Source organism: Aethalodelphis obliquidens, unplaced genomic scaffold (genome assembly GCF_003676395.1).
Source record: "Aethalodelphis obliquidens isolate GAN/ISIS:26980383/991018 unplaced genomic scaffold, ASM367639v1 scaffold8, whole genome shotgun sequence".
Classification (NCBI taxonomy): Eukaryota; Metazoa; Chordata; class Mammalia; order Artiodactyla; family Delphinidae; genus Aethalodelphis; species Aethalodelphis obliquidens.
The window spans coordinates 27,154,492-27,182,120 of record NW_020837952.1 but is presented as its reverse complement, the minus strand read 5'-3'; the positions used below and the strand labels follow the sequence as shown (position 1 = coordinate 27,182,120).

At 37.0% G+C, this 27,629-nt stretch overlaps 1 protein-coding gene and 1 pseudogene across 8 annotated transcripts in view; both read left to right on the top strand.

Annotated features, from left to right (window-relative positions):
* Positions 1 to 27,629, top strand: part of LIN7A (lin-7 cell polarity scaffold A) — a 378,990-nt gene that overhangs the window by 187,643 nt on the left and 163,718 nt on the right. For all 8 annotated transcript variants that reach the window (XM_027107104.1, XM_027107109.1, XM_027107106.1 and 5 more), the window contains 2 exons: positions 11,032 to 11,103; positions 13,399 to 13,608. In XM_027107104.1, the coding sequence (XP_026962905.1) occupies positions 11,032 to 11,103; positions 13,399 to 13,608 (282 nt within the window). The remainder of the gene's footprint in view (positions 1 to 11,031; positions 11,104 to 13,398; positions 13,609 to 27,629) is intronic.
* On the top strand, positions 8,220 to 9,688 carry LOC113620791 (lupus La protein homolog pseudogene; annotated as a pseudogene).

The window sequence follows — 27,629 nt, the reverse complement described above, 5'->3', positions numbered from 1 at the left end:
ATAATGTGGTAGGATTTGGACCATGTAATTTTCTCATTTAGACTTTCTCATTCATTTTCTCTAATCTGATCATATGTCTTTCTACTATTTTCCCTCTTGAGGTAACTTGGTTTAATGCCATTTTCATTTTTCACAATGTTGCTGAAAAATTTATTTCTTTTTTCCAGTCACTGATATAGAGAAGTTTAATTAATCTTGATTATAATTCTATTGACATTTTAGTAGCTAGCCCATCTATAATAAGACACTTTGAAAGAGATATTACCATCCATTAAAGTATATGTTGCTTTCCACACTGATAAACTTTGAGGAATGGGGGCTAATGTTATCTTTTTATTATATTAAATACTTTCTTAGATATCTGTAGGTTTTTTGTGTTTTAAGGTCTTTATTTTAGGTTTCCAAAATAACAATTAAGTTTCTGAATATTTTCATCTCTTAAGAAATATTTTCTGCTTTTTTAAAAGTCAGGTTTATTGAAGTATAATTGCCATCGAGTAATATTTCCCCTTTTCAGTGTACAGTTTCAGAATTTTAGTAATCCCATACAATCATGTTAACCATAACCTTTATCAAGATGTTCGAACAGTTCCAACACTCCGCAGATTTTCTCATACCTGGAGGTCAATTCATCCCACCCCCAGCTTCTGACAACCTTTGATCTGTTTTCTGTCCTTATTATTTTGCCTTTTCCTGAGTATCATGTAAATGACATCTATAGAGTCTGGCTTCTCTCACTTAGCAACATGCATGTGAAATTCATCCACGTTGTTGCATGTATGAGTAGTCTGTTCCTTTTTATTGCCTAGCAGTATTCCATTGTATGGATGTGCTTCCATTTGATATTCATCCACAGTTGAAGCCTATTGAGTTTTTTCCAGTTTGTGGTGATTATGAATAAAGTGTGCTTGTATCTAATTTTTGTATGAATATACATTTTTTATTTATCTTGGATAAATAGCTAAATGTAGATAAGTGAATCTTACAAGTTTAGGTTTAAATCTGTGGAAGACTATTAATTTGTTTTCTCAAGTGGATGTGCCATTTTCTATTACCACAAGAGTTCTAGTTGTTCAACATTCTTCCACATACTAGGTATTGTCGGGATTTTTAAAAATCTAGATATTCTAATAAGTGTGTACATGTGTCTAATTATGATTTTAATTTGAATTTCCCAGCAACTAATGATGTTGATTATCTTTTCATATTTGCCACCCATACACCTTTCTTGATGACATGGCTGTTCAGATACTTTACCCAATTTTTAATTGGGTTGTTTTCTTGTTATTGACTTTTGAAAACTCTTTCTATATTCTGGATAGAAGGCCATCATCAGCTATGTGTTTTGCAAATATTTCCTCTTAGTCAGCTTGTCTTTTCATATTCCTAACAGTGTTTTTCCAAGAGTTAGTTTCTGCATCTTTTTTTTACTGTGACTTTAGTCTGTCCTCTCTTAGTTTCTAAACCCTCATATTAACAAATTTGCTTTGATTTCTAATGAAAAAATTGTAACTTTTGGAATTGGAAGAGGCTAGAAGAAAACAGGCTCTAAATATAGCATAGTTCTGTATAACATTTACTTGAGTAATGTAGCAATGAGGAATTCTCTTGGCTGAAAGTAGCAGAAAATCCAACTTCAGTGGCTGAAACAAATAGACTGTTTTTCTTCATTACAGTCAGTTGAGAGTAGGCAGCTGCTCACAGGGATTCAGGAGCTCCAAGTGATCAGAGCTGATGTCTATGTGTTTCCCTGGCCTTTCTCTTGCAGTTACAGGTTGCTACTACAGCTGATAATATCCACAATCAGGATGAGAAACAGAGGTGGGGAAACAGACAGTGTTTATACCAAAACAGCAACACTTTCATAGAAGCCTCTCATCTACTTCCAGTTGAATTCTCGCTGGACAGAACTGGGTCATGTGGCCAGGCAGTGCTGGGAGGAGGGAGTGGAAAATGGGGGTGGGATAAGGTGAGCCTAAGTAGTGTTTGCCTCATGCAGCAACTTTAAATAACATCAAAATACAAGAGTCAACACAGCTATCTGCAAGAGCGGAAGACAGAACAATCAGAATCTAGTTTTGAACTCAAAGTTTTTTCCACACTTCTCACCAAGCAGCTAAATTCTAAAGGCATTGTTCCAATCAAATCTCAGACACGCATATAATAGTAATAATAGAAATATAGCAGCTATTATAATAAAAGTATAAGAATAACAGGTTATGGTTCATGAAGCCACATGCTTTGTCTTCTTTGGCTGACTCTTGAAGGTAGCATTTTACATAGTAGAAAACTAAGGTGCACAGATAGTAGGTCCCTTAAAGTCACATAGAAAAGGAGTAAAGGGCAAGAAACTGATGATATAGATTTGTCATCCCTTTCCTACATCTCTGTACCAATCAGGGTTTTCAAGATCAAGAAGAATGATTCAGTGTAAAGTTTATATTGTGATATTGTCTACATAGTCTATGATAAATGAGAGCTAAGAAGCAAGAATCCTCTTGCATTTGAATTTTAGCTGTTTGTTTTAACTCTAACTGGGAATTCTGTTGTAAATTTGGTCCACAAGAGAAGCTTTTATGACATTTGTACTTGATATTCTCCCAGTGACAAACTTTCCATCCAGAAAAGATAGGCTATCTGCTTTTTAATATAAAGAAAAGTAAAATTTAAACTATTCACTTAAAATATTTTAAAACACTCCTTCTATAATGAACATTAACACTAATTCAAAGTTTTAGAAACAGCCAATATATTTTTTTTCATATTTTGGCCCAGGTGCCTAACCTACTGACTAGAATAGCTTGTAAGTAAATATTAGTTGAATGAATGAATAAATGGATCTTTTTGAACCAACTCACCACAATTCCACTGCCTTTATTGAATTGATCTGTATTTGTAAATTTTCAATAGCTTAGAATAGCTTCTAAATATACAAAATGCTATTGAATTTGTGGGATTTATTCAAGGTTAGGAAATTATTGACTAAGATGTAAACTAAAACTCTATACAAGAGTTTTTATAAATTATTTGACTTTCCCTAGGAATTAAACCCATAATATCCAATAGAATGTGCTTAGAAATGCTGTAGGTAAGGTTGCCAGACATTTGGGGACCCAAAAGATTCAGAGGACCATAAGCCCCATGCACTGTCCCTTGAAGAAGCTCATACAACCATTTTCTGTTTTCCCTTCAGAAACTTTATCAGGGTATCTGGGAAATACTTTAGCTTTCCATAACACCTTTCTTCAAAATTTTATACTTTTACAATTGTCCTTGAAAAGTAAGATAGGCAGGGATAGGTTTTGCCTCTTAGGAAGTAAAAAGCTAAGAAACGTTCCTAAGATGACATAGCTAATGGAAGTAGAATTAATATCTCCAAGTTTTGACTTGACTCTATAACTAGACCATGACCTTTTTAGCTCACTTTTGAAAACCAAGTATCAGAATCTATTGTATTTTATAGGAAAAAAAGACTGACGACAACACTGGATTTATTTCACTTAATCTTAGTATGTTATAACCAGAAAAGAGGATTGAAATGCTATTTCACTTTCATTTGGGGTTGGTGCATTTGTTGGTTTCAGAATCGTATTGTTGATTGGCAGCCACCACTTGTATAGGTGGTAGACACCATATAAAACCCAGAAACTTTTATGCAAAATATAAGTACTTGTGACATCTGCACATCTGTTTCAACACATGCTGCCAAAATAGTAGTGGTCCGATGTTGTCTCAATATAAGAAAACCTGATGTGGTTAAAAGAGGAAACATTTGGGAGGCAACTGGATATCAATTTCTGTACCAAATTGGCCACTAACTAGCTGTGCAGTTGTGGTTTTGTTATCATCTCCATGGCTGTTTTCTTGTGTGTAGAATGCCTGAATCACAAGTTGTGAGAATTAAATGAACTCATAAATATAAAACGCTTAGCACTACTCTTGGCCTACAGCAAGTCCTTGTTAAATGTGCACCAGAATCATATTTGACTCCAAAAATTATTTACTGAACATTTACGAGACCCTTCTCTCAGTGCGATACAAGTGTTGTTTTATAGCTCACTAATTATTACACATCAAAAGAAAATATATAGCTTGATTCATTAGTTCAGGGTTTTACAATCTCAGCATCATTGACATTTTGGCAGATAATTCATTATTGTGGGGAGCTGCCTTGAGCATTGTAGGGTGTTTAGCAGCATCCCGGCTACTGGGCATGTCGACTACTAGATGCCAGCAGCACCATCCCTCTCCCCATTTGTGACAACCCAAAATGTCTCCAGACATTGCCCAGTGTCTCCTGGAGGCGGGGGCAAAATTCCCCTAGTTGAGAACTACAGTCTTTGATCAGTTCTTTCTAAAAGTGTTCATAGACTCCTAGTCCTAGAGGATTCTTCCTCAAAGATCCCAGGGTCAAATACATTGGGAAACATTAAATAATAATGATAATAACTAATTTTTTATGCACTTACTACATCCTACAAACTGTTCTTATCTTATTGAATCTTCACAACAGACCTAGAAGTTAATTGATGCCTTAAGCACATTTTTCAAATGCAAAAATTGAGCCCCAGAGAAATGAAGTAACTGACAAAAATCATACAATTAATAAGTGGCCCAGGGTTTGTTTCCAAGTCATCTCCAGAGCCTGTGCAATTATCTATATATAGTACTACTTCTTGCATAGCACGTTTTTAAGTTCACAGTTCAAATTGGGGTGTTAAGGATAATTATTCTTAATTTGTATTTGCTTTATCTCAGGCTCTTACAAAATTAGTTTTTCTTCTGTGCTTCAGTTTTCCTCATTTTTATTTTTTATTGAAGTATAATTGACATATATTAGTTTCAGATGTACAACATAGCAATTTAATATTTGTATACCTTGTGAAATAATCACTACAGTAAGTCTAGTTTAAATCCATAACCATGAATAGTTACAATTTTTTTTCCTTGTGATTAGAACTTTTATGATTTACTCTCTTAGTAACTTTCAAATATGCAATACAGTATTATTAACTGTAGTCACCATGCTGTCCACTGTATTCTCATGACTTATTTTGTAACTGAAGTTTGTACCTTTTTGCCCGCTCCCAACTCCCCTCTCTGGCAACCACCAATCCATTTTCTGTATCTATGAGCTTGGTTTTATTTGTTTGTTTGTTTTGTTTTTTTTAGATTCCACATATAAGTGAGATCATGTGGTATTTATCTTTCTCTGTCTGACTTATTTCACTTCGCGTAATGCCTCCAAGATCCATCTACATTGTTATGAGTAACAAGATTTTACTCTTTATTTTTTTTTTGGCTGACTAGTATACCATTGCATGTATATACCATATCTTCTTTATCTATTTATCCACTGATGTCCACTTAGGTTGTTTCCATACCTTGGCTCCCCTAAATAATGCTGCAGTGAACATGGGTGTGCATATATCTTTTCAAATTAGTGTTTTCATTTTCTTTGGATAAATACCCAGAAGTGAAATTACTGGATCATATGGTAGTTCTATTTTTAATTTTTTGAGGAACCTCCACAATGCTTTCCATAGTGGTGCACTAATTTACAACGGCACCAACAGTACATGAGGGTTTCCTTTTCTCCACATCCTCTCCAACACTTATTTCTTGTCTTTTTGGTAATAGCCATTCTGAGAGGTATGAGGTGATATCTCATTATGGTTTTGATTTGCATCCCGTGATGGTTAGTGATGTTGAGCATATTTCCATGTGCCTCTTGGCCATCTGTATGTCTTCTCTGGAAAAATATTCAGATCCTCTACCCATTTTTATATTGGATTGTTTCATTTTTGTTTTTGCTGTTGGATGAGTTTTTCATATATTTTGGATATTAACCTCTTATCAGATATATGATTTGCAAATGTTTTCACCCATTGAGTAGGTCGCTTTTTCATTTTGTTGATGATTTCCCTTGCTGTGTAGAAGCTTTTTAACTTGATGTAGACCCATTTGTTTATTTTTGCTTTTGTTGTCTTTGCTTTTAGAGTCAGATCCAAAAAATAATCTTTAAGATTGATATCAAGGATCTACCACCTATGTGTTCTTCTAGGAGTTTTATGGTTTCAGGTCTAACATTCAAGTGTTTAATCCATTTTGAATTAATTTTTGTGTATGGTCCAAGATAATAGTTTAGTTTAATTCTTTTGCATGTGGCTGTCCAGTTTTCTCAACACCATTTATTGGAGAGACTGTCCTTTCCCTATTGTGTATTCTTGCTTCCTTTGTCATAAGTTAATTGACCATACATGTATGGGTTTATTTTTGGGCTCTCCATTCTGTCCTATTGATCTGTGTGTCTGTTTTTATACCAATATCATATGGTTTTGATTACTACAGCTTTGTAATATAGTTGGAAAACAAGGAGTGTGATGCCTCCAGCTTTGTTCTCCTTTTTCGAGATTGCTTTGTCTATTCAGGTCTTTTGTGGTTCCATATAAGTTTTAGGATTGTGTTCTATTTCTGTGAAATATGCCGTTGGAATTTTGTTAAGAATTGCATTGAATCTGTAGATTGTTCTAGGTGACATGGTCATTTTAACAATACTAATTCTTCCAGTCCATGAGTACAGAATATCTTTTCATTTATTTGTGTCTTCAATTTCTTTCATCGACATCTTATTAGTTTTCAGTGTACAGGCCTTTCACCTCCTTGGTTAAAAAAAAGTAGTTTTTGTTTTAATCAATTGATGACAACCATTCCTCCTCCCCCAATTATTTGCTACATGATTGTCCTCATAAACATCCTTGAATGCAAACAAACACGTCACTCCTCCGGAAAAGATGACCGCAATGACTCCAGACAAACTCATTTGGCCAGGAGCCAAGGAGGGAGAAATTTAGTCTGCTTGGGGAAGGCAGAGAATGTTTAACAGAGAAGACAATATTTGAATTAAGCCTTTAATGATTGTGTTAAACTTAGATAAATAAGAGTCTTCCTGATGGAAGGGCATTCCAAACAGAACATACAGCATGTGCAAAAGCCTGGGCAACTAAGAGGGTATGATATGTTTGGGTAATGCTCAGGGAGGAGAAAAGGAAGTAGGAAAACAAGACGAAAGAGGAGGCTGTGCTCTGCATTATTTTCACTAGCTTGACTTTTGTAAGAATTTGACTTTGCAACCTTTACTGTAAGGGCAGCAGACAGCCAAGAGCACAGCAGCAGTATGGTCAGGTAGGTACTTGATGTTGATAACTAAAGTCTATAGTGTTTTGGTGGTAGAGAGACCCAATTAAGACACTAATTCTGTGCTTCGAGCAACAGATAATAAATAAGTTAGGATGGAGCAAACGGGTCAGATTTGAGAGAGTTTATTAACAAGAGAAACAGGCAAACAGGCTGGAGAAAATCCTCCTCTTAAATGGGCTGTAAGAGCAAGTAAGTGGCATTTATTTGTGGAAGGACCATTTCTGTGAAACAAAACGATACACTTTCAAGGAAATAACATGGAAACATGTTTAGCAGTTATTTTGGTAACCTAAAGAATTTGCATGAACAGGTCCCAGTTCCACAAAATGGTCTTCTGGAAACTTGCTCTCTTCCTGTTCAGATTTCCCACAGAAACTGAATACCCCAGTTATTTAGTGGAAACATAAGGATTAAAGGTGGATCCTCAGTAGTGCTCCTACTTTTCTGCTCCAGACCACTTTGTCTTTCTCCTCCTAAATATGCTACCTGGGAAAGATGAATCAGCATTAGTGGAGATTCAACCAAATATATTTGAGACATGAGCCAATAAAAAATGTTGGGAAATCAGTCCCAGACATTCAATGAATGGTTGTTGAATGGATGAATTAATCAAATTTTGAATTCACCTTAATAATTTTTGACTTAAGCATATAAAATAAGATCAATAGAAAGGAAAAAATCTTCAATTAAAATTCTCCTGTTTCATCTTTTACTGATGTGGCTAATGGGTCACTCCTGAAAAATACTCCAGCATAATACCAAATGGACTTTTACCCCTGTGCCTTATGCAATAGATATTTACAAATTTATTATTTAAATCTTCAAAATGAGCATATAATCAAGCATATTTAATCGTGTTATTTTTTCAAAATATCCTCTTCAAACTATCCTTTAAAAGTCATCCTCTATACTTCAGTTTATTTAAAATTGAGCAATTTATTTTACTACTGATTTCCTAACCCCCCCATCCCTGGTAGTTTAAAGGAAAAACAGTTTTTCTGTTATGTTTCAACAATTTGTATAGTTGTGTCTAGAATCATAATTAGTAATGATACCTGCTGTCTAAGGAGTACCTGCTCTGGATGGCGTTTTGAAAGTATTCTTTCAAAGAAAAATAACCATACTGGCCGGGACAACCCCCATCTTCTTGAGGTGCATTGGGCAAGCCGGCGGTGCTGGGGAGGGGAGATGTTGCGGTCGCTGTTAGTGACCCTGTGGCGCGTCTCTGTGGGACCGGGAACTTAAAAATAGCCAGAATGGCAGAAAATGGTGATAATGAAAAAATGGCTGCTTTGGAGGCCAAAATCTGTCATCAAATCGAGCATTATTTTGGTGACTTCAATTTTCCACGCGACAAATTTTTAAAGGAACAGATCAAACTGGGTGAAGGTTGGGTACCTTTGGAGATAATGATAAAATTTAATAGGTTAAACCGTCTAACAACAGACTTTAATGTAATAGTAGAAGCATTGAGCAAATCAAAGGCAGAACTCATGCAAATAAGTGAAGCAGAACTCATGGAAATAAGTGAAGATAAACTAAAATTAGAAGATCTCCAAGCAAACCCTTCCCTGAAGTGACTGATGAGTATAAAACTGTTGTAAAAAACAGATCTGTTTATATTAAAGGCTTCCCAATTGATGCAACCCTTGATGACATAAAAGAATGGTTGGAAGATAAAGGTCAGGTACTAAATATTAAGATGAGAAGAACATTGCACAAAGTATTTAAGGGATCAATATTTGCTGTATTTGATACCATTGAATCTGCTAAGAAGTTTGTTGAGACCCCTGGCCAGAAGTACAAAGACACAAAGACCTGCTAATACTTTTCAAGGCCGATTACTTTACAAAGAAAAATGAAGAAAGAAAGCAAAATAAAATAGAAGCTACATTATGAGCTAAACACGAGCAAGAAGAAAAACAAAAGTTAGCAGAAAATGCTGAAATGAAATCTCTAGAAGAAAAGATTGGCGGCTTGCTGAAATTCTCGGGGGACTTAGATGATCAGATGTGTAGAGAAGATTTGCATGTCCTTTTCTCAAATCATGGTGAAATAAAATGGATAGACTTTGTCAGAGGAGCCAAAGAGGAAATAATTCTGTTTAAAGAAAAAGCTATGGAAAGCAAAAGACGCGAATAATGGTAACCTACAATTAAGGAACAAAGAGGTCACCTGGGAAGTTCTAGAAAGAGATGTGGAAAAAGAAGCATTGAAAAAAATAGTAGAAGATCAACAAGAATCCCTAAACAAATAGAAGTCAAAAGGTCGCAGGTTTAAAGGAAAAGGAAAGGGAAATAAAGCTGCCCAGATTGGGTCTGCTAAAGGAAAAGTACAGTTTCAGGGCAAGAAAACTAAATTTGATAGTGATGATGAACATGATGAAAATGGTGCACCTAGACCAGTAAAAAGAGCAAGAGAAGAAACAGACAAAGAACCTTCATCTAAACAACAGAAAACAGGGCTTCCCTGGTGGCGCAGTGGTTGAGAGTCTGCCTGCCGATGCAGGAGTCATGGGTTCGTGTCCCGGTCTGGGAAGATCCCACATGCCGCGGAGCGGCTGGGCCCATGAGCCATGGCCGCTGAGCCTGCGTGTCTGGAGCCTGTGCTCCGCAACGGGAGAGGCCGCAACAGTGAGAGGCCCGCGTACAGCAAAAAAATAATAATGATAATACAACAGAAAACAGAAAATGGTGCCAAAGACCAGTAATTTAGTAAACATTTTTTATTCATTTTAATTAGATTTTAAGCTGCTTTTGTCTTTGGAGGCTTTTAAACAGAAAACCGAATTAGGTCCACTTCAATGTCTACCTGTAAGAAAGGAAAATTTTTTTGTTGTTTAACTTGTCTTTTTGTTGTTGTTATCCAAACGAGTATGTTTTTATGTATAATTCTGTTTGTGTTCTTTCAGATTATTCAAATACCAAAAGAAACATTCTTTCACTAAATTGCCTTTGTAATTTGAGAATGTGTTAGTACAAAGTAATAAACTGTATACTGCATAAAAAAAAAAGAAACAACCATACTAAATAAATATTCTTTACCCATTTTTCAGATGGGCAAAAAGAGCATCAAAGTGGTAAAGCAGTTCAACCAAGACCTCATAGTTCCCCAATTGTATTATAAGGCTCAAACGTAGGTCCGTTAGTCAGCAAAACCTGTATGCTTTCTATGACATCATTCTGGGTCCAGATTTTACCCCCCATTTTTTCTATTTCATCTAAATGTTAACATGAACCCATAGTTGATATGTTGTTCTGTATTACTAATTCCAAGAATCTCTTACTTTACTTGTCTTTGCTCCTGAATCTCTATAGTTATGAATTATGAATGTGTATCAGTAACACATTCCAACTTGCATACCTTCCAACATTCAAGGAAAAGATATTGTAATCCCAGCTCTGTGGAATATTAACTTAGAAAACTATTTTTAAAGTGTTACCTAGATTCAGGAAATAACTATATACATTATTTTTATTACGTATTTGAGAGATAGAACTATAAATAATGGTAAAAATTTTTACCAACAGCGGTTTTTATAAAACCAAATATAAAAGCTTTATTACTTGATAAACATGGATAGCCAAATTAAAAAGTGAATAAAAGTGATTGCCCTCTCTTCTCTGCCCTAACCACCACCTGCCCGCTCCCCCCCACAAAAAAAAATAGGAGGGATTTTTGGTCCAAATCATCAGGATAATTGATTCAAAGCTATTTCACTTTGTGATAGGGAACTTCTGTCTTACAATGAAAACTTATTGTCCTATCTGCAATGAAAGAATTGATATTCTTAATGTTCTTACACGTTCTTTTTTTATGTGAACATTTTAGGTGTATCAATATATGCATGAAACGATAACTGTTAATGGCTGTCCTGAATTCCGTGCCAGGGCCACAGCAAAGGTAAGACTTGAGTAACTTTAAAAATATACTTAACCCCAGTGATCTAGTAATTGATTGTGCGCGTGTGTGTTTCAGGTATTCTCGTGTGTACACTGTAAGAGAATTTAGACATCAGTGGCAGCCCAGAGTCTAGAACCAGTACTACTTCCCAGGTAAAAATCCTAATGGAAAATTGAACGTTTCTGCTGCTTCTGTAGCTTAAGAAAGGAGAATGATTTCATTAAACTCACTGAATGTTCATTTGGCACAAGCAAATCTGCTGGTTCATTGTATAAATACTTCTTGGTTTTCTGACACATTCCTCTGATCCAAAAGAACCTGTTCCCTATTCAACGCATGAAGATTTGTACAAGTCTAAAAGTTTGACTCAAGCTAGACATGACGAGAACTCACCTGATACCCACTGATGCAGGATTCTTCCATATACTCAGCAGAGGAGCTGAATGAATATGATGTTGACCTAAAGGGAAGGTCTGTTACCTGTTTTGGTAGTGACCACATTTGCTCTTGAAAAACTCAAATCCAGAGATTGCAGAGACCTTCCGAATGAAAATGTTACAGCAGTAGGATCATGAAATTATCTGGGAAACAGACCATAGGAAATAATAGTTTTAAACTAAAATCACTAATGCAGTTCTTACTTTACAAGTACAGAAATGTTATAATAGATACACATTTGCTTTTTAAAAGCTTTTCTCTTTCTAATATGTGTAAGAAATAAGAACTGCTGAAAATAATCAGAATTTTCCATTTAATTCTTTTGTGTTACATCACCGCTTGTTTGGTTTCTCTCCTGATTTTTTCAGTTTTCATTCTGTAACTGAACACTATAGATTTGTGATTTTTTTGTTTTTTGATTTTTTTAACCCAGGCAAAAAGAGGGTATTATTATCATTACATCATGCTTTGCTTGTACTGAAGTGGAACACACACAGAAAAATGATCCCTACATGGTTTAATTAAGGGGAAAGTGAATTATGTAGTGTTTTACCATTCTCATTTCTTATTCATGTAGAACAGCAGGATAGCAGCATAATGTTGCAATAGCACAATATTTTCTGGTTGTTTCTGGGCTGTCTGCATTGCATCCATGTCAGCCATTAAAATCTATGCATGACAGCAAGGTTTGCATGAGCAAATGCATGTAGCTAAAAGCAAGCCATTATTTCCATATCATTCACTATCTTTCACTAAATGCAGACAGTAGCATAATGCTAAATTGATGTGATAATGCTGTGTGTGGAAAAGAATGTACAGTCGTTGGGAATCAATATTTTCACAGTGTTGAGTAAATCACTTTATAGTAGGTATCTAACCAACTGTGGTTAAGGCAGTTTACCAGAGGTGGAAAATAAGAAGCAGGCAGAAGAATCTTTTCTTGATAGAAACTATTTAAATCTTCTCTATGGAGGGGAGGGGGGTGAAAACTAATGGTAAGTTGTTTCCTTCAACTTATTTTTTAAATTAATATATATGAATTTTAAAATAAAGTTATATCCATATTAAATGATATTTTGTACATCTAGGTATAAAACCATGGAGTGCTCATTTTGCCTACGTTACTGCAGTAGTTGAAATATTAATGTAAAATATAGGGGAAAAAAACCTGTGCCAGATAAGAGGACCTCTCATAATAATATGGAATATTGATATGAAATAATTATAATCTGTTTGAATCTATTATTTTCTTTTAGCTTTTTTTTCTTTTAGGCATTTTCAATTAAAAAAGAAAAAGAAACTAAATTTTCTAAGCCAGTGGTTTGGCAATAGCAAAATTCTAGATGTATTCACCAGTATATATACATATAAGTGCTCATCAGTGTATTGAATACATTTATGTGCAAACACCAAGTTAGACCGTGTGTCATACAAAGAAGTGGAAGCCACGATCTTGGCCCTTCGGGTGCCCATGGTCAACATATATACAATATGTACAGTAATTATAGTTTATGTACCATATGTAGGTATTATATGTACCAAAGCTATTTGGAGTCCAAGAATAGGAAGATTTGCATCTAACCAAGGTTAGTGGGAAAGATGTTTATGAGGAAGGGAAATTTTTATCATAATGGGTAAGGTCTAGAAAGGTGGAAATATCAATAGTTGGGCTGAGCTTTACCAAAGAAAGGAATTATAAAGGACATCTAAATGAAGAAAGCCCCCTCCCTTTCGTGTTCTTTCTTTCACAGGAGAATGCTATAAAATAGGAGGAGTTGCCAGATCTACACACTGCAAGTCATGTGATGAGCCTTATTTCCCTCGTTTTTATCACCAAATGACCATCTTTTCTTTCAGGCAACAGTTGCAGCTTTTGCAGCTAGTGAAGGCCATTCCCACCCTCGGGTAGTCGAGCTGCCAAAAACGGATGAAGGCCTTGGTTTTAATGTGATGGGAGGAAAGGAGCAAAATTCCCCCATTTATATCTCTCGCATCATTCCTGGAGGGGTGGCCGAAAGACACGGAGGCCTCAAGCGAGGAGACCAGCTACTATCAGTGAATGGAGTGGTACGTTCATAACATAATCAGAGGTTTTTCTCTCTAAGCACATTCTTGTTTTTCCCCTGCTGTTACTAAAGTCAATGTTGAAATCCTAGAACAAATCTTAATTTTGTGTCCAAACAGCTTCCTCAGCATTGATGGATATTAAGCCTACAAAAGCAGCAATTTTATAGTTTTGATGTCTCATTTTGTCTTATTCAGGGATGATAAGTAGGACCTAGTGGGAAAATCATCCCAAGATATTATCCCAACTAGTAGAATTTCTCCCATATAATACTATAATTGAATTAATATTTAAAAGAACATAATTTCAAGTCACTTTTATTCAGTTATTATAAGCAAATACACACATTTAAAAAATAAAGCTAAAACTTCTCACTCTATATATTTTTCATTTTCATTAAAGAGGAAGAATAATTTTAATATGTGTAATAATAACACACATGGGAAAGGCTAATGCACAGATAATTCTGTAAGCCGGGTATACAGCTAGAGTATAACAAAAATAGATCAGCCTCTTTCCTGGAAAAGTTTGATTATATTATCTATTCATCATATTTATTTTAGTTTTCACATGAAGTTAAAACTAAGAACATACATTTTTTTCATAACCTCATATTCTTTGGATGCCATTACCTCCATGTGTAATAACGAGTTAATGAAATGGCTTCATGTGAAATGAATAATTTTTCCCCATAACTTCTACTTAAATAAAAAAATTAACCTAGAAGCATAAATTTCAGAAGTATAGATAGGAACATATCAAAACTTACTTTTCTGTTCACCTAGGATCTGTCTTCTAAGAACTTAAGATTTTAAAAAATAAATTAGATTTGGGTTATTTGTGGCCATATTGATTTCTGCTAAGGACATAATATCCAAAATAAATGAATTTGGAATGTGATATTTTGTTGGTAACTATGGAGTAAATTCTTCTATTTATATCTTGCATTTTTTTAGCCTGATTAGTAGCTTTATAGGACCCCAAATCATTCATTCAACTCCACTGATCCCTGCTGTACATCAGAATCATCAGTCCATGAATATTTTATTTCCCTTAAGCATTCCAATTCTAAAATTACCATTTCATTTACTTTTTTCTATGCAACAATGCTTTGAGATGAGCTTTTTATTGACTTTTAGATAACTATGACTTTTCAAAGCATGTTTCAACTGATAATTTTATAGTCAAGCTTTCTAGGAGAGGGCTCTAGAGCTAGGTCATGCAATTATGTCACAGAGTAATCTGTGCCTCAGTGTATGAAATTACAATTTCTCTGAATATATTGGGTAGATCAAAAGAGAGTATAGATTTTAAAACATGAGAAGTACAAAAAAAGAACCAAAACTATATTAATAGTAAGTGTATATATATATAAAGGAACAGTAAATATATATCAAATCAATTTAATATGAGTTGACTTTAAGCTATCTGTCAAAAGGGCTAAAGAGCCTTTGTTTAACCCATACATTTGCAGAGAACCCAGCTGCTGCCATTTCGTAACCACTCATCCATTCCTTGCAATGACCATGTGACTTTATCTGGGAGTCTGCGGGAGCAGTTGGAGCAATGAAATCAGACACATCAGGCTCTGCCACTCAATATCCATATTTTTATGGATTAATATCCCCTAAACCTGAATTTTCTAATCTGAGTAAGGGGGGTAGTGACTAATTCAAAGGGCTCTGATGAAAATTAAAATGAGGCAAAATGTCTGTTGAGAGCTATCCTGTGATAATTTGGTTATACACACCTTTGATAGGTAAGTGTGGTTACTGCAGAATGTTGAAAAGGGTTAGCAGTCCCCCTATGATATTGCTATTGCCAGCTATAAGTTTTAAAGCAAATTCTGCTACACATATAGTCATATTTTAGCAAACATTTACTAGCAAATAGGCATTAATAAACTCATACAACCTCTTCCGTAAGTTTGATGATATCCTAGTTCTCTGCCTATTCAGATATTCCAGTCATTACCTTGGAAAAAAGGTTTACTTGAGGCAGATGAAACAACGTTCCAGAGCCAGGGTTTTGTTATCTTTATATTCAGCATCAAACAACCAGAAATTCTACTAGACTGACAGTTGGAAATAAGAAGCTTTAGTGTTCAACTTAGGCCACTGATCCTTCGGTACAGGCTGTGGGCCTCCTTAAGAGTTTTGTAACCTGGTCATGCAAAGGTGGGGGACATCTCCAAAATCTCTAGTATTCCACTTATATTTAAAACCTTTAATTTTGTCGATTAAGTTCCATTTATAATGCTAGTTAATAAGTCACTAATTGTGCCAGTGGGAATCCATTTCTGACATATGTTGCTAATAAAACAAAGCATCAAGATGGGTATAACAAATGCTTTTGTAGTGACCAACCTCTAGAACGTTGCCTTGGTAACACTCTATAATGTTTGCTGACCACCTAGACTGCTTTAAGCTTCTAAGTTTGGAGTTTAAAACATTGTACATCTATATAATCAAACTATACATTATAAACTACCTATTTTAAAGTACTTAAAAGTAAGTTATATACATTTTAACAGTACTAATATTTATCAGATATTCATCAAAAGGTAGTTTTCCTTCTGTAAATGAGAAATTTCATGACCCAGTGGGTTTCCAATAGTCACACAAAGTAGTTAATCCAAGGCAACAACCCTGGGCTCCTAACATTGAATCCACAAGTCTTTTCAGGATAAATAATTCCAGGCAGATGGCAGTATTTAATGAAAAAAAAAAAAATCTGTAATGGAAGGGCCAAAAAGAGAAAATGTTAGCAAATGATCAAATTTACACTTTAAAATAAAGTACCATTTGGGGAAATTAACATGGAAGATTTTCAGAACATGCCATTCTAAACTGAGAACAAATTTTGGAAGGAAGTGATTTGAAGGGCTGAAGCAAACCTTACTACTTCAGTACAAGTACTCTGGGGAAAATTTCCTAGTGTCCTACTTGAAAAGTAAGAAATTGTTGCATGGACCTTTAAACGTCTGAAAAGACACATGAAAAGATGTCTTAATTATGCATGTTCGTTTTTATGCCCTATCTGCTTTTAGAAAGGATATATCATGATATCTGATAAAAAGTAAAATATGTTAATACGGATTTATTAACATGGCATGTTAGGTAATGAAGTGGGATAGAAGGGAAGAAAATCAATAAATAGAAATAAAGAAAAGATATAGCAGTAGAGCAAGTACTTTTTTTTCTCTTAGCCTCTTAGAAATCAAAGCAGAAGGAAACTTATACCAGCTTAGCTAGCATTGGTAGGGATTTTTTTCTATCCCTGAGTTCCAGGAGAAATTTCCCATGGGATTTTTACAAATGAGATATTGAATCGCCTAATAAAATTTTATAGAAAACACAGAGGCTTTTTGCGCATGGCTACTTCTTAGGTCAATCCTCAGTAAAAACTTAGAGCTGAATGCTCAATTAAAATTTAACGGTAACAGGAGGTCACAGTGGTATAGTTAGAATTTATAGCTTTCTAATGATCTCCTTTTTGCCCTTTTATACCAAAGTGTTTCATCAGCAATTTTGAGAAGGACCTAAAGGGCTGTATATAAAGGTTACAGCCAACATGCAGCCAGCAGGGTCAGTAAATACATTTAGTGATTGAGTCTGGATAAAAAAAATATCAATAGAATGGTACAATAGGCCTAATTTAATAAGAATCTACATGAAGTCCTGCTCATTTGCCCAGAAAACTAGCTACCTATGTGCAGAATCAGGAAGGAATGGCTAAATAACAAGGCAAATTTACACTTAAAAAAAAAAAAAAAAAGCCCAGGGGAATTAAATTAATTTAAAAAAAAAAAGGAAAAAAGTTGAGGGAAAAAAAAAAAAAAAGCCCAGGGGATTTCAATTGATTTCAAGAGAAAAATGAAGCAAGTTGAGGGGAAAAATGAAAAACACAAAAAGAAGTTAATGTAATCATAGGGCCCATTAATATAAGTATCATGTACAGACAGAGGAGGAGACTGGTCCAGCTCTGAATATGCTGTTCAGCTCACACCCCACTGTACTTTGATCGTGGTTGCATCCTTGGAGAGAACAAGAAGCTCATCCAGAGTCAAGCAGTCTTGTACGGAAAGAAGGACTTGCCTTGTTCAGGGTAGAAAAGAGACTCAGGGGAACGATGCCTGCCTTCACTTGTCCTCCATTGTGTGTGGCAGCAGATGGCAGAACCAAGACCAGTGGATAAAAGCCACAGGGAAGGCAGATTACAGCTTATTATAAGGAAGGACCTTTAAACACATAGGGAAAGACTGAATCATTAGTCAGTATGTGCCCATCATTTGAAGTTTTAATCAGAGATTAGAAGACTAACCAGCAAGAGTATTTCAAAATATGTGTACAATGTAGAGGACTGGAACAGTTGGTCCCAAGGTCCCTTCTAACTGTGTACTGTGTTTTCAGATGGGATTTTGCTGAGACTCCTAAATACCCCTACACACACACACACACACACACACACACACACACACACACACACACACACACACACACACACACACACACACACCCTCCTTATACAGGTAAGTAGGCTCTACCTACTCTCTGTGTACCCTACTAATGAGACATTTTTTCTTGAACAGAGCATTAGACATATACTACAATATAATGCTTTTTATTTATCTAGCATTTTACAGTTTATGAACAGTATTTACCTAAAATTCTCCCATTTGTTCCTCAAAAGTCTCATGAAAAGGATAGGGTCAGAGTTTGTTCTCTCTCTCTCTCTCTCTCTCTCTCTCTCACACACACACACACACATACACAAATGGATACACACACATGTGCACACACAGGCCCACACCAAATACACAAGAAGTGAAATTTCAGCCTTTATTGTGATCATAACCGATGCTTACCAAATGTAATAACTGGTTACTTAAAAAGTAAATCCCAATGAAATCTGAATAAGCTCCGTGGACTGAGCCTATGTCAATGCCCTGGTTTTAATATTATACAGTTGTTTTAAAAGATGTTAATATTTAGGGAAGCTGGGTAAAGGGTGCATAGGACCTCCCTGTACATTTCTTTTTAACTTCCTGTGACTCAATAATTATTTTCTAATAATTTTTTAAAAGGGAGAGAGTCCACAAGAATCAACCTGAAATATGATATCCTCCTGGTGCTGATGGGAGAGAGGACAGGTGGAGACAGGAAGGCACAGGGCAGAAAGATAAAATAAAGGCATAAGAACTTTAAAAATATGTCATAGTCAAAAGAGACCTTCATTAGCTCCTGAAATCCAGGCATTGTTTTAGAGCATCATTGGTAGGGAAATTGCAGTTAAATTTGCCCAGTAGTTAATCCTAAATAAAGCTGTTGATACAGTGTATGAACAGCGCTAATTGATTTTTAAGCACAACAGATGAATGAGTAAAACTTGAGGGATGGGACAGCATAAATTGTTTTCCTGGAATCTGGCTTTTCTCCCATTTTATAAATACCTATGCCAAGTTAAGGGTGAGTCCTCACAGCCCAAATTATTTATACAGAAAGGCTATCAGGTGTGGAATGAGGATGAAACACAAATTAGAACTGTCTAGATCTGAGCTCTATGAACCTACAGCATCCCAGATGGGAAATCTGTATTAAATCTTACTTATCTATTATCTGAACAAAGAGAAAATATACATAATAAGATATTTTTAATTACTATGAAATACACTATAAGATTTCTATGAAAATTTAAGCTCTGCATTAAAAACACATGCCCCATTGACAGCAGTAATTTTTGTTCATTGCCTTCAGTCTTAGAACAGCACCTATCTAGTCAAAGCTCCATATATATTTGTTTAACTCCAGGCACCATTGTAAGCACTTTACATATTGAATTTATTATTTCCTCATAATGATCTTTTGTGGTAGGTGCTCTTATTGTCACTCTTATTTTACAAATGAGGAAACTGAGGAAGAGCGAGATCAAATGACTTGCCCAAGTTTGTACAGCTACTGAATGACAGAAGTGGAGAGACCTGGGCAGTCTGGCCTTATTCATCCTAATTCAAGGGTAAATAAATATCGTAGCCCTTAAAAGATGAGTATTTTCCTGTATGGTATAGAAATGATCAAGTGGTTTTTAAAATTTTTTTTTAACTTTTATAGGTTTGCATAAGCATTTTTTGTTGGGAGAGGGTCTGTTGTTTTTATGTTTCTCATAAAGGGCTTTGACCTTTAAAAAGTTAAGAACCATTCCTAAAAAACAGTAGCATTTTGGAAAAGGAGGCATTTACTTGAATTCAAACGGCTCAGAATCCTGAGGGGGTGCAGAGAGTTTGGTATGAATGTGTTTGATGGTTCCATCCCTGCCTAGCCCATCACTCCACCTTGTGTCAGGCACAGAAAGCACAGGGCCAGAGTGTGGCCTGAACAGCCAGTGACAGCCCTGATCCACACTCACTCTTGGGGGTCCACGCGGCTGTTAGAGGGAAGCCATACAGGCAAAGCAGAGCCTCAGCCTTTGGGTCCCTGTAGAGGCCTGGCATGAGCATCCCTGAGTTCTAGGCTAGGAGGCCTCAAGTAAAGCTATTCTCAGATTCTCTTTGCCAAGGAATTGTTACCAGATTCTTTACCTTGCTGGGCAGCTGCGTGCGAGATTGTTTGGGTTATAATTAAATAGGAGTGCAAGCTGGAATTTCAGTTAAGTGCTGAAAATTTTTGTTCTCTGAATAATTTCATGTGGCACTCCACTCACAATTGTGAAGGCTCCAAGACAAGTACGATGATGTTGCCTTAACCCAGTCACTTTAGGAATGGCACAAACAAGGCAACATAATCCGGTATATTTCACAACATTGAACAGGTAGTGTTCTAGTCCCCTTCATTCTGAATTGGCTCATGATAGATCTTCTCACTTAAAAAGCGGAACAGAAGAATATTGTGCTATCCCAACCGAGCAGGTAACAATAGCTCACAGGCCAGAACTGCTACATTCCCGCCCTGCGATTTCAGCCTACAGGAACGGGCACCAGGTACATTAGCTCTCAGACGTTAATAGACCAGCTTGAGCTTTGAGCATACCCTGAGGTTGTGCTGATGAAACTGACCGAAAATGTATCAATGCCAGAATACACTCACATTTAGCAAGTATTAAAGTACAGGTCTCTATATGCTGGGAAGCATTCCCACCCATGGGGTCAGACTGGCCGAAATCTCTATTTAGATTGCTAGTAATGGGTATTTGACTATTCAGTTTTCTTCTGGTACAGTCTTTTTCGTAGTTATTTTTACCATTTGTTGTTTGTGTTTTTCTCATTTTGTGCTATTTTAGCAATACTTTTCATTCATTCAACAATTATTTGTAGGGGCTTCACTGGTGGCGCAGTGGTAGAGAGTCCGCCTGCCAATGCAGGGGACACGGGTTCGTGCCCCGGTCCGGGAAGATCCCACATGCCGCGGAGCGGCTGGGCCCGTGAGCCATGGCCGCTGAGCCTGCGCATTCGGAGCCTGTGCTCCGCAATGGGAGAGGCCACAACAGTGAGAGGCCCGCGAACCAAAAAAAAAAAAAAAAAAAAAAAAAAAAAAAACCCAATTATTTGTAAAGCACTTATTATGTGACAGCTGCTAAACAGAGACCTGGGTATAAATGTGAACAAAAGAGAAAGGGTTATAACCTTCGTGGAACTTTCTGTCCGGTAAAGAGTAGAAAAATAGTGATGATGATAATAATAAACATACAGGCATACCTTGTTCATTGTGCTTTGCAGATAATTGAGTCTTTTACAAATTGAAGGTTTGTGGCAACCTTGCATTGTGAGATGATGGTTAGCATTTTTTAGCAATATTTTAAAATTTAGGTATACATATTGTTTTTTTAGACATAATTCTATTGTACACTTCATAGATTACAGAGTAGTGTAAACATAATTTTATATACACTAAGAAACCAAAAAGTACGTGTGACTCACTTTATTGTGATATCTGCTTCATTGTGGTGGTCTGGAACCAAACCCTCAGTATCTCCAAGGTATGCCTGTATACATATCCATGTATATGTAACTGGTGGTATAGCCATCACTTATCCCAGCATAAAGGAAATTCCCCCAGAGATTCAGTTCAGTTCCACACTGGTCAGAGTAATGAGATTTTTACTCCACGTGTGTATTAGTTTCTGTGGCTGCTGTAACAAATTACCGTGAACCTGACGCCTTAAACAATAGAAGTTTATCCTCCCACATTTCTGGAGGTCAGAACTCAGAACTCAGTTTGAATGACCCCAAACCAGGGTGTTAGCAGGGCTGGACTCCCTCCAGAGGCTCTAGGGGAGAATTTGCTTCTTGCTCCTTGCAGCTTCTGTGTTGAATCTCCCTCTACTTCTTTCTTACAAGGACACTTCTGATTGCATTTAGGGCATAAGTCAAGGTAATCTCATCTCAAAATTCTTAAGTTGATCATATCAGCAAGGACCCTTTTTCCATACAAGGCAACATTTACAGGCTCCAGTGAATAAGACCTGATGTCTTTGAAAACCATTATTCTAAATTCAGAGGGCTTACAAGTTTCCAGGACTATGGAAAGGGATCACTTGTCCACAGACCATGAGCACACTGGTTTTCCACTCTCAGGACAGTATGTGCTGAGTATTTTCCACCTACTCCTGGTTCTGACAATGCAACTTTCTTTTTCCCCTCCCACTTTGAATACTTTTCTCCTTTTACTTCTGCCTGTATAATCAGTGAAGCTTTTCATCCTTCTCTTCCTCCTGCCCCCCACCCCCCGGCCCCAATCTCTATCTAGTCTTTGGATAATGGGGCGGGGTGGGGGGGGAGTGCATTTCTGCCTTACTGTCAAAGTCAAAGTCTTTCAGCTATTTCTGAGTTCTTTGTTTGCTCTGTAGATGTAAGCTGAAGGAAGCAAAGGGGGAGGGGAAGTACAGAAAAAACACAAATTTATATCAATACTTCAGAATATAACACTGCCTCATAATGAAGTACTATAACAAGTGTTAAAGGGGGAAAAGGGGAAGAAAACAAGGTGCCATATAAAAGAATAAGAGGAGCTCCTTTTAATAGTGTTAGGGATAGCCTCTTTGAGGGGTGACATTTAAGCTGAGACTAAGGGCAAGGATGAGTCAGTCATCATCAGAAGAAAGCTTGTGTGAAGGTATCCAGGCAAGAAAGTCCATGACTTGTAGTGTAGGATTGTTACTTACCAGGGTTCTTGGCCTTCCTTAGTCAATAGTAATTGATAAGAAACCAGACAAGAAATTCAGGCAAGGCTTTACTGGGGCCCCTGCTACAGCAGGGGGGAGCGAAAATAAGTAACAGGTTCCCTTGCTCGCTGCCCAAGGAGGGGCGAGCTCATTCCTATATGGGGTGAGAGTAGGGGTGTGTCCAGGGGTCTGGCCGGAGGGATGGCTTAGGTGTTTTGCCCACCCCTTTGGTGGTGTTGAGTGCAGGGAGCATGCGCAATACCCTGCTTTTGCTCCCAACATCTTGTTTTTGCTCCTGGCTCTTCAGAAGTAGCAATAGGATTTGGTCCTTTTGTTATCTTGTTGTCCATAATTTGCCCCAACTGCAGTTATTTTTGGTCCCTTATAGTTTCTTTGTATTTTGTTGCTGGAGGAGACATTTGTCCAGGTGCAAGCCCTGCAGCAAAGGGTCCCAGTCTCAGGTCCCAGCCTGTCTCAGGATTGGCTGAAAAAAGAGCAGAGAGACTGGGTCATGGAGAGTTGGATAAGATGAGCTGAAGAGTGGTGGGAGCCAGATAGGGCAGATTCCTATAGGTGCTACCAAAAAGGTTACATTTTATTCTAAGTGCAATGGGAATCTCGATGTTGTCCGTCAATTCTGAAATCTGGTATTATGCTAAGAATTTCTGATACCTACTATAGCTAGTCACTAAAAACTGAAGTGTCTTATACTTTTTCTGTTTTAGTGTAGTATTATTATTTTTTCTATATTGAAATTTTCTTACTAAACCCTTAAACCACTTAAATAAGATCTGGCATCTGATAACTTCAGAAGTAGTTTTCTGTCTTTTTATCACTACTTTTAATGGAAATTAGAAACCTTTTACTTTATTGTCAATTGATATTTTCAACATTTCAAATAAGTCATTACTTTTCAAGTTCTTATAGTTTCTGAGGAGTTTAAGGATAGTCTAACCACAATATGACCATTTACAATTTGGGGACTCTATTTCATCATCTGTAAAACAGAGATAATACTATCTTTCTCACATGGCTGATCTGAAGATTAAAATAAGAGAAAGTGTGTGAAAGTATCTGCCACTATGGCAGATATCTTTTAAAAACCCAATAGCTGGGACTTCCCTGGTGGTGCAGTAGTTAAGAATCCGCCTGCCAGTGCAGGGAACACGGGTTCGAGCCCTGCTCCGGGAAGATCCCACATGCCGCGAAGCAACTAAGCCCGTGTGCCACAACTATTGATCCTGTGCTCTAGAGCCCACAGGCCACAACTACTGAGCCCATGTGCCACAACTACTGAAGCCCACGTGCCTAGAGCCCGTGCTCCGCAGCAAGAGAAGCCACTGCAATGAGAAGCCCGTGCACAGCAACAAGGAGTAGCCCCCACTCGCCACAATTAGAGAAAGCCCACGCACAGCAACGAAAACCCAAGACAGCCAAAAATTATAAATAAATAAAATAATTTAAAAAACCCCAATAGCTGCTAACTATTAATTATTATTAACTGTTAATATAAATTTCTTTAAGGCAGGTAATAGTCTCCTTCCTGTCTTACAATTTTCTTGCATGTAGATATAAACTTTCAGCTCAGGCTAAGTCATTTCCTCTGCTCTGTTTATTTTCAAGGGACAATAAAAGTCTCTCATTAAATATTCTAATTTCAAAGGTAGTTAGCTCCCACTCATGTGCTGTTGATTATTGGCAAGTCATTGGATTTTTGGGTGTCCTTACATCTGTACAACTGATGTAATGACAGCATCCTATCTACCTTTCCTAATGAAGGTAAAAGAGAGAATTGATAAATATAGCACTGGCAAAAATATGACTTTATCTTTCCACAAAAATATAGCATTATTGCTGTATATTATTAGTAAACAGGCTTTTCATCAAACCCCCAGATGGATGTCTTCATAGTTCTTGTGGCAGCAAAGTCTTAATTTACAAAAGCAGAAAATGTAAACAGAGTAAGGATCTTTCTATTGGCTGAGAAATAAGAGGTTCACCTTGAAGGAGTACAGTGCTTGCCTTCAAGTTCTGTGCTAGGTCACGTTCTGGCATCATTTATGCTTTATGAAACTCATCAAACCCAATTACCAGTTATTGTTTTAACCATTACTGGAGAAACCAATTTCTGTTACCTAAAAGCTATGCTTTATGATTCGATTTAAGCCCAACTTGCTTGAGAAGGACCATTCTTCTAACTTACTAAATGTTGGCCTGGAGACTACTGGTACCAGCCTAAAGCAGAGTCGGAATGTTGTTAATATAACCACAGCTCCATTGGGTGTACCCAATGAAATGCAAACCGAGTTAGGTCTCAGAGTTTGTACAGTTTTATAGAATGGATTATGATCTTGTTCCTGATTATACACTCAAAGAAAGAAGACACTGATACAGATGGGAATCAAATAACACTTCATGAGCTACATGTGATTACTGGGGGGTTCATGTAACATGCCCAAACTTTAACTCAAATGTTAGTTACTGAGCCTCAGCTATGGGAAATTCAGTGAGAGAGTCTTAGATGTTGTGGTGCCAGAACCACAGTTTCTAAGTTCAGCCATGGGGTGTGGACAGTTTTAATGAAGTTGCAAAGTGTCTCATATTGAACCATAAGCCTTCCCTCCTTGGTTTGCTCTGTCTTCTCCTAGATACAGAATCATTTGTTGGTAACTTTTTTACTGCTGACTTTACTCTGAAATGTAAATTACATTGTAGCCCTTCAGTGGCACCTAAACACTTCTCAGAAGTCATGTTTTTATTCATAGGTGTGCCTGTTATCACCAACAACTAAGCAAATATGGCGTAGCTTAAGACTTAGGAAGGTAGCTTTGAATATGAAGCAAGGCACTGAGACTTTACATCCTGGAGTTAAAGTCTGAATATGTTGCAGTTATGTTTTTGACTGAGCATGAATTTAAATCTCTGCAAGGCTGGTATGCACAAGATTTGATCTCCTAAAATCCGCCTGAGCCTAGCTTATCACCCAGCACCTGCATCTCAACTCAGCTTTTTCCTTCTGAACTCATCACCACATATGCAGTAGTCAGTACGTATTCAGAAATATAGTAAAATGTGACATTAGAAAACTTGAGGATTCTAGACAGTCACTGAGCTTCTACTTCTGAAAGCCAAGGGAGCATGATGCTGCAATAGATTTGGTTTTGTAAAAGTAGATTTGGCTCCCCTTAGAGTAGGAGAGATAAATTTGACTACAGTGGGGACCAAGAGGAGATTATATAAATGAATGGAGATGACCAAGTGGGAACTGTGGCAATCTAGAGAGGAAATGTCCCAACACAGTTCCAGCCAATTATTGCCATAGGATAATGTGGACAGTGTTGGCGGACAGTTCAGAATTTTTAAAAACGAAAAACACCTTCTGGCTTTGTAGAGGAGATGATATATAAGTAGAATTTTAAAAGGATAAATAGTAGTTATCTATAGAAATGTCGGTTGATGGAGGGTTACTCCAGGCAGAGGAGATAACATAATGCACAAACGTAAGAAACAGCATGATGTCTGTAGCGAAAGAATAAGGCAAAGTGTGGTGGGATTGGGTTTGGAGGGGTGGGCAGGGGCCATGTCGTAGTGTGCCCCATACACCATGATAAGTAGTCTGGACTTACCATTTGAAGGTGGTAGGAAATGGCCAACATAACATGTTTTTTTTTTTGCATTTAGATAAGTTGGTCTGGCAACTGCCAGCATGTGGGAGTGGGAGTATGTGAAGGAGTGGAGAAAAAACTGGACGTGGGGAGATCAACTAGGAAACTCCTAGGAGTTTTGGAGAGACATGATGAACGTCTTGCAAGAAAAGAATTAGGATGGAGAGAAAGGAAGAGATTTCAAAACTATTTTGGAGGTAATGGTACTATAAGCAAGACCTGGCGGTTGACTAGATGTGAGAGGTAAAGGAGAGGGAATTACCAAGGAAGTCCTAAGTTTCTGGCATGGTTCCTGCCTCTGGTGGATACAGGAGAAAAGATGTTTCAGGCTGAGCTCTCAGGAGGACTCGGTGATGTCAGGTCAGAGGCGGGAGCCCACAGGCATCATGGACAAATGTAGAGAAAACTGCATTTCGGGGCCTAAGAGTACAGTTCCACTTGGTGATGGTCCAAAACGTGTTCCAGTGACTTGGCAATTAAAAAAAAAAAAAAAGGTGTTTCAGGCAAGAAAGTGAGGTGCCCATTACTTAGCAAATTGTGGTGTCTGCAGGTCATCCATGTGAAAGTATACAAAATAGAACGATTTCATCTGGTTTTGGAGAGGGCATAGGTTTTAGGCCGCGGGTAATTTTAAATGAATTGAGTTCTAGCAAACTGGCAGCATTTTAAAGTAGGAAACTTTATTTTTTTAAAAAAAATTCTGCTTCGTAAACTTTTCACTAAATTAATTTGTCTTAATCAGAGTTTTTCAACCTTAGAACAGTTGATATTTTAAACTGGATAAGTCTTTGTTGGAGAGGCTGTTCTGTCTATTGTAGGATGTTTGGCCGGCATTCCTGGCCAGTCACACTCCCCGCCTCCAGTGGTGACCAACAAAAGTGTCTCCAGACATCGCCAGCTCTCCCCTGAGGGGTGAAATCATGCCTGGTTGAGAACCATTTTCTTAAACTAAACGGGTCCAATTTCAAGGAGACTGATACAAACCAAATATTAGGTGCACCATTAAAATCTAAATTGCATACATTATACACTGTATGGTGTATGTGAATAGAATGGACTTCTACCAAATCATAGCATGCGCGGAATTTCACAAATGAGGCCAATTCCTGAAAAGAGACTTTATCTAAGGCTTGTCTCTGAATTGAGGATCTGTGAGGAGGAGCCCTGCAGTTGACCCTAATTACCTTCTATAACAAAGGCAA